This window comes from Vigna umbellata, chromosome 5 (assembly GCF_029865625.1).
Source record: "Vigna umbellata cultivar VRB3 chromosome 5, Vumbellata_1.0, whole genome shotgun sequence".
NCBI lineage: Eukaryota > Viridiplantae > Streptophyta > Magnoliopsida > Fabales > Fabaceae > Vigna > Vigna umbellata.
In genome coordinates, this window is record NC_142169.1 from 17,132,132 (window position 1) to 17,145,115 (window position 12,984).

The window sequence follows — 12,984 nt, forward strand, 5'->3', positions numbered from 1 at the left end:
GTTATAAAAAAATAAAATAAAAATTTAATTTATATTTTAATTCAAAATAAAATTAAAATTTTAATTTATATTTTTTTGTAATTTTATTTGACAAGTTTTAAAATATTTATGGATTTTTCTAATACATATATCTACACAGGTAACAAACAGATTATGAGTTAAGTTTTTATTCGTAGGTCAAGTTACCATACATATCCAATCTTAGCCGTTATCGTTTCTAGCTAATACCCATGAGTTGAAAGGCTAGGCCGTGGGTTCAAAAACCTAATCCAACCCGCCTCTGTTCATTCGGTTTATGTTGGACCATTTATTCATCCCTACTTTTATCGCAACCACTATTTCTTTATTTCTTTAAGTACTTTTCCACGTAACCTTTACTTCAATTTGGTTTCAAGCAGGATACGTACATGTGAATTGTGCAAACCAAATGTTCTACAAGATTACTTAAAGTTACAAGAGAAGGAGCATTTTCTGGTGGTGCTAATTCAGATTAATGGTTAAGAAATTAAGGTATATGTTTTTTAAAAAGCTATTGGGATGGACTTTAATAGTAAATCTCAAAATTAATAAAAACCCATTAACAAAACCATTTTGATTTTGCTATTTTGATCAATAGCAATTTGTGGGAGATCTTGGCTACAAAAATTTCCAAATATTAGATGCTGCATTGCTGTTGAAACCATAAATAATCAGAGAGAAACTTCAGCATTGAGAGACTCATCAATCAAATCAGTGAGCGTTTGAATCTGGAATTCAACATTTATGACTGAGTGCACGCATCAGTGATTGGAGTAACATGGCTATTTAATAGAGTGGAAATCAATGATAAAACCTCAAACATGTTACAAATTTAGCAGCTCATAGAGATGGAAAAAGACTGGTCAAAGGATGAGTCATTCTGTTTATTTACTACATTTCTTTGGATCTATCTTTCAGTCACCACAGGCACCTTTTCATATTCTTCTTTGCCCTTTATTCTCCAAGAAATAATGGTGCAACCACCAAACCGTTGCTGCAAATGGATGATTACAGCAAACAAAAGGCTCACCAAAGGAATGATTATATCCCAAGCAGTGGAGTAATAGTCTGCAATTTCATCCTCATATAAGGATGAGCCATCCACATACACAAGAGCCTCAAAGAGATCATATGCATGGGGAATTACTTTGACCAAACTGATTCCATAGTAAAATGAACAAGAAAGAGCATTTCCCTTGGAATTCCTCAACAAATTTAGCAAAATTTGAGGCAAGAGAAAGCCATCTAGTACCAATCCTGTATAAGATTTCAAGTTCTCCCAAAAGGATTGAAGTTGTGAAAGGCTAGAAGAAGACACTACATCACCATGCAGGGTATTGTTTTGGTGTACAAGAAATGCAATCAAGAACCCTGCTGCATGTAAGGTAAAAATCACATAGAAAACCCTCTTCTCAGCAATCCAAAGCTCCATTTGTTTTGTATCATTCTTTCTTGCTGACCATATTAGCTGCAAGAGACGGAGTTGCAACAAGAAACCCACCATTACAATTAGCCTTACAGAAATTTCCTTTACTTCAAGCAATTCATTTCCAAGCAAAATGCTTTTATTGTCATGATTTTGTGCAAAGAGTGCTTCAAAGTTCAGAACAAGGGGTACCATATTTCCCAAAGTAAGAATCAATAACATGACAAAGGAGATTGAGGAAACCATATCAGGATTTCTTTTCACATGGCAGAGTTGCAAACCCAGAAAAACACATGCTAGTGTTGTGCAAACTAGAATCATTATAACCTCCATATCTACTTTCTTTAAGGTTCTTGATGCTTCTGCCGTGTAAAATGCAGCTGAAGTCAAATCCAGTTGTTTGAAGTAAAGAGGATCTGAATTTTCTCGTGTGCTTACTATACTTCCTTTAATGTAATCTCCATTTTTGTTTGTATCAAGTGGTGGGAACTGAAACTTGACCATAACTTCACAATCCAGAGAATTTGTTGATAGTATTTCGTTCTTTGAGCCAAGACTTCTGCAACCTACCATACATAAGCTTCCAGATTCAGCATCATAAATTCCCTCAGCTGAAACATTCATTGCCTCAGTTACATTTGTTGTTGTATTCAACATAGACTTTTGTGCACCTAACCTGGCATTAGGTAGTAGATTCATGCTGATTCTGTAGCTAACATTGTACAAGCCATTGCTGTGTGAATTTGAAGAATTAGATGGGGTTGTATGGCTGGAATTAGACGAAAAGGTTCCCTCTGAATTCAACTCTTGGATCTGATCATTGACAACCAACGGAGCAGAATAACCCCATGCCACTCTCCTCTTAGAGATTCTAACTGACATGTCAAATCTCATGTCCGAAGAATAAACATCTGGATACCTCACTCCCTTGTTCTTATGAGGTTCTTGTCTTGGGCACATCTTTCTCACTCTGTCAAGTAGCAAATATTCATACTTTGTGCCAGAAACTTCAACTCTACTGTTGTGAAAACTTCTGAAAACAATCCTCTTGAAATAACCTGAATCCCCCACAGTTTTGTTGCTCCAAATCTGGCCCACAATGCTACTTGCATCATTCATCGACCAAATCTTTGGAAACCTCAAGCTTATTCTAGTTGAGCAATTACCCACATGAACACTAGCCATTGATTCTTCCATTCCCAAGAAATGGCAACCAACTATGTAAAGTTGGTTCATTTCCTCATCCCACCACCCTTCTCCAACTAAGGTAGCATTAGGATTGAAAGACCATCTAGCACCACCACTACTACGAAACCCAATCAATACTCTCACCCTATGCTTAACATCTAAACAAACCAATTCTTTCAGAGACATAATATAGGGCAATTGGTTTGCATCCCCCACAACAGGACTGCAATTCTTTGCAGAGCTGCACTCGCTTTGGTATTGCAAATCAAATTTTCCATTAATCATTGGAGAAATGTTTGAGCAAAAACTAACCGGATTAATAGATAAACCTGGTACTACTTCACCTTCATCAGAATACTCATTTTTTGCTTCTTTTGTATCCAAACTAAAGTCATAATCCATTCTTGGAAAAATAAACAAAGAGATGGGTTCGAAATAACTCACCTCATGCTGAGGACTCAAACTCTCCAAGCTTCCAGTAACCAAAGTAGAAATATTACTTCTCGAATTAACAACATTGTAAAGCTTGAGAACAACCTCCAATCGTTTCATGCTATAGCCAGTTCCTGCTCCAACCATGCAAATCATCCCAGAAGATTCTGACCAAAACCCATCAAGAGTAAACGTTACTGAGCTTGGAAAACGCTTCCGATTCTTCAATCTTTTTCCACGCGTGAAGTTTCCCACACGGTAATAAGAGCTGGCACTTCTCACTATCAAGGTAAGTCCAACTTTGTGTAAGCCAAAGACATCGGTTTCATACACATTCTTGAATCGAAGGGTAGCTTGTTTCTGTCTCAGTTTCTGGAAAGTGTCAGCACCAACAATTGTGTCACCACCAAGGTAGTAAGCAACTTGGAATGGGCCGTGTGGGAAGTCTTTGAATTTGGACTCATTGGGGGTTGAGTTTGGAACCACAGAAGCACAATGATCTGTGTAAGTGAGTTGAGAAGCATGAGATGAGAAAGTGTTAAGGGAGATGATGGAGAAAAGAAATAATGCAAGAGGCTCCATGATCAGGGGAACCAACATTGGAACATGGATTGGAACAAAAGAATCTTCAAACTGTTTGATAGAACTTAGAATGTGAGCCTCTATATATGTATGTATATATATATATATATATATATATATATATATATATATATATATATATTGTGCTAAAGCCTTTTGCTTTCATCCAATTATAAGGTATTAATTCCTTCGAATTTACTTCAGCTTACACGTGAATTTTTAAATGTTTTAATAATAAATCAAACCAACCACAAATTAGCATGGCTCTAATCTCCTACTCATATTGAGAATTGAGATGTAATTGCATATTGATGACGATAATTGATATTCCATATCTGTTTAATTTGTATTTTATTAAGAGTTAACCTGCCGACAGCTTGGTGAATGTGTTCCTTGGTTTTCTTTTTCTTTTTCTTTTTCATAAGCTTGATGAGATCGAGTGAACGATTTTGACTCTGAACGTTCCTAATCGTAAGCCATGACGTCAGCCAAAGGTTTTTATGAGTGATTCTCCTTTCCCCAATATAACGATAGATGGCAAAGCTAGCTAGAGTTTTCCCAAATATTTTTTCATTGCTACAGAATATAGGTTCTATAATTTATTATTTACGTTGACATTAAGATAACCTACATAAATTTAAACCAATGTAGAAACTGTTTTCTAGATAAGTTACACTGTAGGTATGAGTGAGACAAAGGACTTAATTAAGAATTTAAAACGAGATCAATACTTGATGTACCAATAAAAGGGCTTAATTTTTAATCAAACCGCCCAAAAAATTTAATTAATCACTTGACGAAAATATTATATTATCCATCAAAAAACTGACAGTGAAATAAAATTTACCGATAGATTTTATTTATGAATTTTATGATTTTTAATTGTCAATGGTAATATCCATCCACTAGTGCAGAATTGGCTTTTAACGTCACCCAACAGACGTTCGTCCACAAAAACCCCAACGTATATAATTGACCGGTGACATATTCGTAAATAAGTGGAACTCGAGACGTCCGTCCATGGCCGAGACGGACGTTTATAATATTATAGACGTCCGTCGTAGGGGGACAGACATTTAAGAGGCTGAACAAGTAAACTTTTTCAAGTACCATGTCAGCCCTTAAACGTCCGTCCTTGGCCGAGACGGACGTTTATAATATTATAGACGTCCATTGTAGGGTGACGGACGTTTAAGAGGCTGAACAAGTGAACGTTTTCAAGTACCATGCCAGCCCTTAAACGTCCGTCCTTGGCCGAGAAGGACGTTTATAATGTTATGAACGTCCGTGTGAGGGTGACGGACGTTTAGAGGCTGAACAAGTGAACGTTTTCACGTTCACTTGTTCAGGCCTTAAACGTCCGTCCTTGGTCGAGACGGACGTTTATAATGTTATGAACGTCCATCCGTGTCAGGGGGACGGCCGTTTAAGAGGCTGAACAAAGTGAACGTTTTCACGTTCACTTGTTCAGGCCTTAAACGTCCGTCCTTGGTCGAGACAGACGTTTATAATGTTATGAACGTCCGTCCGTGTCAGGGGGACGGACGTTTAAGAGGCTCAACAAGTGAACGTGAAAACGTTCACTTGTTCAGGCCTTAAATGTCCGTCCTTGGTTGAGACGGACGTTTATAATGTTATGAACGTCCGTTCGTGTCAGGGGGACGGACGTTTAAGAGGCTGAACAAAGTGAACGTTTTCACGTTCACTTGTTCAGGCCTTAAACGTCCGTCCTTGGTCGAGATGGACGTTTATAATGTTATGAACGTCCGTCCGTGTCAGGGGGACGGACGTTTAAGAGGCTGAACAAGTGAACGTTTTCATGTTCACTTGTTCAGGCCTTAAACGTCCGTCCTTGGTTGAGACGGACGTTTATAATGTTATGAACGTCCGTCCGTGTCAGGGGGACGGACGTTTAAGAGGCTGAACAAGTGAACGTTTTCACGTTCACTTGTTCAGGCCTTAAACGTTCCTCCTTGGTCGAGATGGACGTTTATAATGTTATGAACGTCCGTTCGTGTCAGGGGGACGGACGTTTAAGGCTTGAACAAGTGAACGTTTTCACGTTCACTTGTTCAGGCCTTAAACATCCGTCCTTGGTCGAGACGGACGTTTATAATGTTATGAATGTCCGTCCGTGTGAGGGGGACGGACGTTTAAGAGGCTGAACAAAGTGAACGTTTTCAAGTACCCATGTACCCTTAAACGTCCGTGTGAGGGGGACGGACGTCTATATGATTATAAACGTCAGTGTGGGGGACGGACGTCTACGAGGCTGAATAACTGAACGTTTCAACTCCCCATGTAGGAAACTTAAACGTCCGTCCTGGGAGGGCTTGGACCTCTATAATATTATACACGTCTGGCCCCCCATATTGGACGTTTAATGTGCTGAGAGGGTGGTTGAAGATTTAATTGTCTTCAGCCCCTTAAACGTCCAATATGGGGGGTCGGACGTTTATAATATTATAGACGTCCGAGCCCTCCCAGGACGGACGTTTAAGGTTCCTACATGGGGAGTTGAAACGTTCAGTTATTCAGCCTCTTAGATGTCCGTCCTCCGCACTGACGTTTAAAATCATATAGACGTCCGGCTCGACCCAGGACGGACGTCTAAACCCACCCGCGAATATCATTTTTAAATACCCAAAGACGTCATATTAGTGACGACACGGACGTCTATAATATTATAGACGTCCGTGCCCCAGCGAACCGAACGTCTACGTCTATTAATATTGCTCCCGCGAACCCGTGACCAGTTGAGTTTTGGAAAACGCGAAACACTGTTCATCGTCTTCCTCCGCGAACGTTGCTGCGCCACTGATTTTCCAGGTGCGTTTTCTCTCTTTTGGACCGTTTAAATTGATTTTCAATCCGATTACATTGCTCTGTGATGAAATACCTTTGATTTGAACCGATTAAAAATCGTTTTCGGTCCGTTTTTTTGCAGTCTCTTGCGTGTTCTTGGGCGGCTTCTTTGACTGTTTTTGGGATGCGTTTTAGGCCGTTCCCTCCTCAATTTCCCTCCCTTTCATTTCGAATCTACTTTTCAGATTAGCTTGTTGGTTGAAAATTTTTTGTATGCATGTAATTGGGTTTTGTGTATGCACGTTTTTTACTCTAAAATGTGACTGTGTTATTGGCTTTTGCATATATGTGTATTAGTTGTGTTATTATAAGTATCAAATCATTGAGTGACACTTAGTTCCCGTTTGAAATTTAAGACAAACGATTAATCTTTTAATCGTTTGTGTTAAATTTTGAATTGTCCGATTGGACAGTTTGAGAAAATTAATTTTCATAATTTGCAATAACATGTCAATTGAAGTTTAAGGATAAGATTGATAAAATTTCGGTTCAGTACTTGTGTTGTTCTTTGGATGCATATTTGATTGTGGTCATCGTTGACTACTCTTATTTCGTGTATTTCAGAGACCAATGCGAAATGCTGCCGAAATCTTATCAATTTTATGATGTAGACTTCAATGCACGTGTCTGAGCAAAATTATGAAAATTAATTTTTTTTGAATGGGTAGGGCCTAACCTTATGAGAGTTAAAGCACTTGAACTGATGATTTTACGAACATAGTATGGATCGAAGCTGGATGAACGAACGTCGCATCAGTGAAGAATATGAGAAGGGGGTTTCGAAGTTCTTGCAATACGTTGACCAAAATGCTAAGTCTGTCAACGGGACATATTTTTGTCCTTGTGTGCGTTGTCTTAATCAAATACGACAAGACTTAGGCAATGTGCGTGACCATCTATTCATGTACGGCATAATGAGGACTTATACGGTTTGGACTTGGCATGGAGAAGTACTGGAGCAGCCTACCACGTCACGAGGAACGGATTATGTGGAAGAATGGATGAGTGACCATTTAGAGGACATGATACGTGATGTCGATGAAGATAATTTTGGAAGGGCTAATTTGTATGATTCTCTTATTAATGATTCAGAGCAACCGTTGTTTCCAGGATGCTCGAACTTTACACGTCTGTCTTCAACTTTAAAGTTGTTTAGTTTAAAAGCAAGGAATGGATGGACCGATAAAAGTTTCACCGAGTTGTTGGAGTTGTTGAAGGAGATGCTTCCAGAAAATAATACTCTACCTATTCGTAATTATGAGGCCAAAAAATTTTTTTATGTCCAATGGGTTATGAATATCAAAAGATACATGTTTGTCCTAATGATTGTGTTTTGTACACAAATGAGTTTGCTTCGTTAAAGTATTGTCCAACATGTGGTTTATCCCGTTTTAAAAAGAAATCTGACAGAGTAACTGGCAATGAAGGTAATGATGGTGCACCTGCTAAAGTCATGTGGTATTTGCCTATAATACCTAGGTTCAAACGTATGTTCTCCGATAAAGAAGATGCAAAGAACCTTAAATGGCACTCTGACAAAAGAAAGTGCGATAATCTTCTTCGACACCCTGCTGATTCTCCACAATGGAAAAAGATTGATGACAAATTCCCTGAATTTGGTGCAGATCCAAGAAACTTAAGGCTTGCACTTGCAACTGATGGTATGAATCCTTATGGAAACTTAAGTAGCAAACACAGTTCGTGGCCAGTTATGTTGATGATTTACAATCTTTCTCCTTCGTTGTGCATGAAGAGAAAATATGTGATGTTGTCCATGATGATATCGGGTCCTAGACAACCTGGAAATGACATTGATGTTTACTTAGCACCTTTAATTGATGATTTGAAATTGTTGTGGGAAGAAGGCATCGACGTGTTTGATTCACATGTTCAGGAACAGTTTCGTTTGCGTGCAATGTTGTTTTGCACTATAAATGATGTCCCAGCGTATGGAAACTTGAGCGGTTATAGTGTTAAAGGTCATTTTGCATGTCCCATATGTGAAGAAAACACTAGTTACCTTCAGTTGAAGCATGGTCAGAAGACGATATATACAAGACATCGAAAATTTCTTCCTCGTAATCATCCTTATCGTAGATTGAAAAAAGCATTTAATGGAAGTGCTGAGGATGAGGTTGTGTGCAGACCCCGGAATGGTGAAGAGGTGTACAACGAAGTCAAAAACATTGACATTGTGTTTGGAAAACATCATAAAAGTACCTTTGCAAAAAACATTTGGAAGAAACGATCGATATTTTTTAAGCTTCCATATTGGTGTGAACTTAATGTTAGACATTGTATTGATGTGATGCACGTTGAAAAAAATGTTTGTGACAGTGTCATCGGAACTTTATTAAACGTCAAAGGGAAGAGCAAAGACGGAATAAAAGCAAGACAAGATTTGGCTGACATGGGAATCCGATCTGAGTTACATCCACAGATAATAGGGAGACGCACATATCTGCCCCCAGCCTGTCACACACTTTCCAAAAAAGAAAAGCAAAGTTTTTGTAACTGTTTAAGAAGTGTGAAGGTTCCGCAAGGTTATTCTTCAAATATTAGTAACCTTGTGTCTATGCAAGACTTAAAGCTAGTTGGTTTAAAGTCTCACGATTGTCATGTATTGATGCAACAATTGTTACCTGTTGTTATTCGAGGCATATTACCTCATTCTGTTAGGGGTATTCTGACACGTCTGAGTTTTTTCTTTAATGCCATTTGCAAGAAAGTTGTTGACCCTCGAGGTTTAAATGAATTGGAAAATGAGGGAATAAGACTACTATGTCAATTGGAGATGTATTTTCCACCTTCCTTTTTTGACATCATGGTACATTTGATTGTTCATCTAGTTAGAGAAATTCGAATATGTGGCCCGGTCTTCTTAAGGTGGATGTACCCAGTTGAAAGATACATGAAGATCTTAAAGGGATATGTCAAGAATCAGTATAGACCAGAAGCTTCAATCATAGAGCGATACATTGCAGAAGAAGCCATTGAATTTTGTTCAAGTTATATGCCATCTTGTGAACCCGTCGGTCTTCCCAAGAGCAGACATGAAGGAAAATGTGAAGGTAAGGGTGTTCGAGGTGTGAGAATTCAAAGTGTTAGCAGAAAAGAAATTGACCAAGCTCATTTGTACGTCTTAAACAACATTGTTGATGTCATTCCTTACATTTCTGACCACGTTAATGAAATAAAGGCAGCAAACCCAAGAATGAGTGAAAAATGGCATCTTAGTGAACATGTGAAAACCTTCTTGCAATGGTTTAAGAAAAAGATTTATGAGACTCCACATGTTTCTGAAACTTTATTGAGGTTATCTCGTGGGCCGAACACAGATGTCATTACATATGGTGGGTACTATATAAACAATATTTCTTTTCAGACAAAGGTAGAAGATGGCAAAAGCAGAGTTCAAAATAGTGGCGTCACACTACAAGCTGAGGCTGTGCACTTTGCTAGTTCTAAAGACAAAATTCCAATCACAACATCCATGAGTTATTTTGGAATAATACAAAAAATATGGGAAGTTGATTACGTCACTTTTAGAGTCCCAGTTTCCAAGTGTAAATGGGTTGATATAAATTCTGGTGTCATGATGGATGATCTTGGTTTCACATTGGTTGACTTGAACAAGATGAATTACACTGATGAACCATTTATCATGGCTAGTCAGGCAAGACAAATATTCTATGTAAATGATCCAGCGAATAACAAATGGTCAGTGGTTTTAGAAGGAAAAAACATGCATGGACATGATGATGACGATTCTCTTGATATACTTGAGACAACATCTGTTGCATGTAGACCCACTGAAGACCCAGTTGATGACGTTGTCGATGTCATGCAGGCAATTCGTAGTGATCACAACGAAGGCATTTGGGAAAAAACAATTAATTAATAGGTTGATATTTTCACTTTTATTGACTTTATATGTATGTTCATCATAATTGAATTATTACTAACGTTGTTTAATTTTTCAGGTATGTCGACCTCAGACTCAGCATCGGGAAAGAGCAGACGTGGACGAGGGGTCACCCGAGTGGCAGATGTGACCTCCGGACGCGTGGATGGTCAGAGGAGGCATGTTGACATCGACCCCAGATCAGGTCATCCATCAAGGCCAAATGCTGATAGGTTTAGGAGTTATCTAGGTAAGTTAGCAAAAAGTCATGTCTCTATCCTTCATGCATGTTGGGATGACGTCCCAGAGGTCGACAAGAACCTCTTATGGCAAGATATTCAGGTATGTTTATACTTCATGCAATTTGTGATACACTTATCTTTTATGTTTTCTTTTGGAATAACAAGTTTTTTGTTTTAAACAGCAACATTTTGATATTCCAAACACAATGCAAATTAGAAAGAAAGTGTTATCGCATATAGCGATAAGATATAGGGATTTCAAGACAAGGCTGACACGACTATATGTCTTTGGAGACAAGCAACATGAAAAATCCTGTCAGCAATATACATTCACAGAGGAGGATTGGATGCAGTTTCGTGCATCTAGAGAGTCTGAGGAATGGAAGGTATGTTTCTTAACATCGTCTGTCATTGAGTTTTTATCAATTTACACTTATTTATATAAATGGTTTCACAGGATAAAAGGTTAGCCGCCCAAGAAAGACAAAGGCTAAACGACGCACCTCACTTGTTATCACGAGGTGGATATGCAAAACTGGAGAAAAAACTGAGAAAGTCTAGAGCGGATGCCTTGGGACTTGAGTCGCCGGACCTAGCACCTGCACCTGCTAGGTACGAGTTGTGGAAGGCTGCTCGGACTAAATCTGATGGGAACATGACATCTTCCTCAGCTGCCTTGATCTCACAGAGAATTGTAAGTTCAAATTATAAGCAGTTCTTTGATTGTGTATCTATCACAGTATGTCTTATAACTTGGTTTTTTTATGTGCAGGATAAGTTGGTTGAGCAGCAGACTCAGGGCACATTTGCTGGCCAAGGTAGGGACGACATTCTAACAACGGCCATTGGAAAGCCCGAGCACCCAGGACGTGTACGTGGAGTTCCTGGGGCGATTGGTCTTCGTGACGACTTTGGCCCTACACAGAAAACCCCCCAATCAATGAGTCAGGAGACACTGAAGAAGCTGGATCTTCAGTGGGAGAAAAGACTCAACCAAAGCATGAGATCAATGGAGCAACGATTCATGGAGCAGCTACAAGAACAAAAAGAAATACAAAGAGTGCTTGAAGAAAAGCTGCACTCCATGACGCAAGACAACATGGGGGCCGATGACACTCCCACACCACCTCGTGTCAGCACTAGAGGATCATGCTCTGCTGTAGACCCCACTCAGTATAGCGGTCAATATGAGCTGTTGGTTGATGGGGATCCCCCATGCATTGTGGCTGTCGGATGAGTGCTTGAGGGAGGGGAGACCATTCGTGGTGTTGCCATATTACCCCAGCACGTGCGTGTGACCATTGACGAGGTTCGAGATCCCCATGCTCAGGTGTCTGTACCCACTCCAGAAATTAACTTTGTGGGGGAGGCCATAGGATCATTTATTGCCTGGCCTAGAGCATTGATCATGTCCCACATCGCTACTCCACAGGTATAATTAACTTAGTATTTCTATGTTTATTCTAGAAATAATTGTTGATAACGCTTTGACATAAATTCTTATCTTCAGTTCACACGTCCTCAGAAACAGCCGATTCATGATACAGTCATACATGAAGATGATGACATGGCTGAAGCGGAGGATGATCCTCTATCAAAGCTAATGATAAATTAACCAGGTTGAAGAAATCACCATTAGAACTATACTGGGATTTGAGAGTATTTGGTCTTTCCCCACATGTGCCAGTTTATATCACATTATCTGATGCATTGGAGATGATTGGGGGAGACCGGATGTTGAATATTTCCATCATTCAGCTGTGGTGCATGTAAGATAGTCAATTTGGTCTTTCATATTACTTTTAATTACATTGTTATAGTTTCTAACAACTTAACTTTGTTGTTTTATTAGGTACATGGACACAATCGTTGTAGACCAAGGTCGGTCTTCCATGTACGGATTTGTTGAACCTCAGACCATTCAACCGTCTGGTAACACACTTCAAAACAGACAAGATTATTTGCAAACATGGATGGATGAGTCAAAAAGAGACGTATACCTTGTGCCATACATTGAGGGGTAGGTGTTGTTATATGTGGTCAGTTTATTATTATAGTTTCCTTAATTAGTTGAATAACTATTTGTCCTTCGTGATAGGTCGCACTGGCAGCTGATGGTCATCATTCCGAAACAATGTAAAATTATATGGTTTTGTTCGTTGCATAGGAGGATGAAAAATGACTTGAGAACCATGCTTCAAGGGTAAGTGTTTCTCCAAAAATGACTTTGAATTTGATGTTCACCTTCAACTTTTATGATAAATATAGTCATATTAATTATACTTTGTGTTTTCAATCTGTACAGAGTTATTGGTAAATCTCGTGGT

General features: G+C 39.0%; 1 protein-coding gene across 1 annotated transcript; it reads right to left on the reverse strand.

The window, feature by feature from the left end:
• Nucleotides 1-925: 925 nt before the first annotated feature.
• On the reverse strand, nucleotides 926-3,646 carry LOC124823399 (uncharacterized). Its single transcript, XM_088115649.1, has one exon. It carries the CDS (start codon nucleotides 3,644-3,646, stop codon nucleotides 926-928), a length of 2,721 nt encoding a protein of 906 aa, XP_087971775.1.
• Between the last annotated feature and the right edge of the window lie 9,338 nt (nucleotides 3,647-12,984).

Coding starts and splice junctions, on each gene's coding strand:
- LOC124823399 (XM_088115649.1), bottom strand. CDS start 3,646: ATGGAGCCTCTTGCATTATTTCTTTTCTCCATCATCTCCCTTAACACT.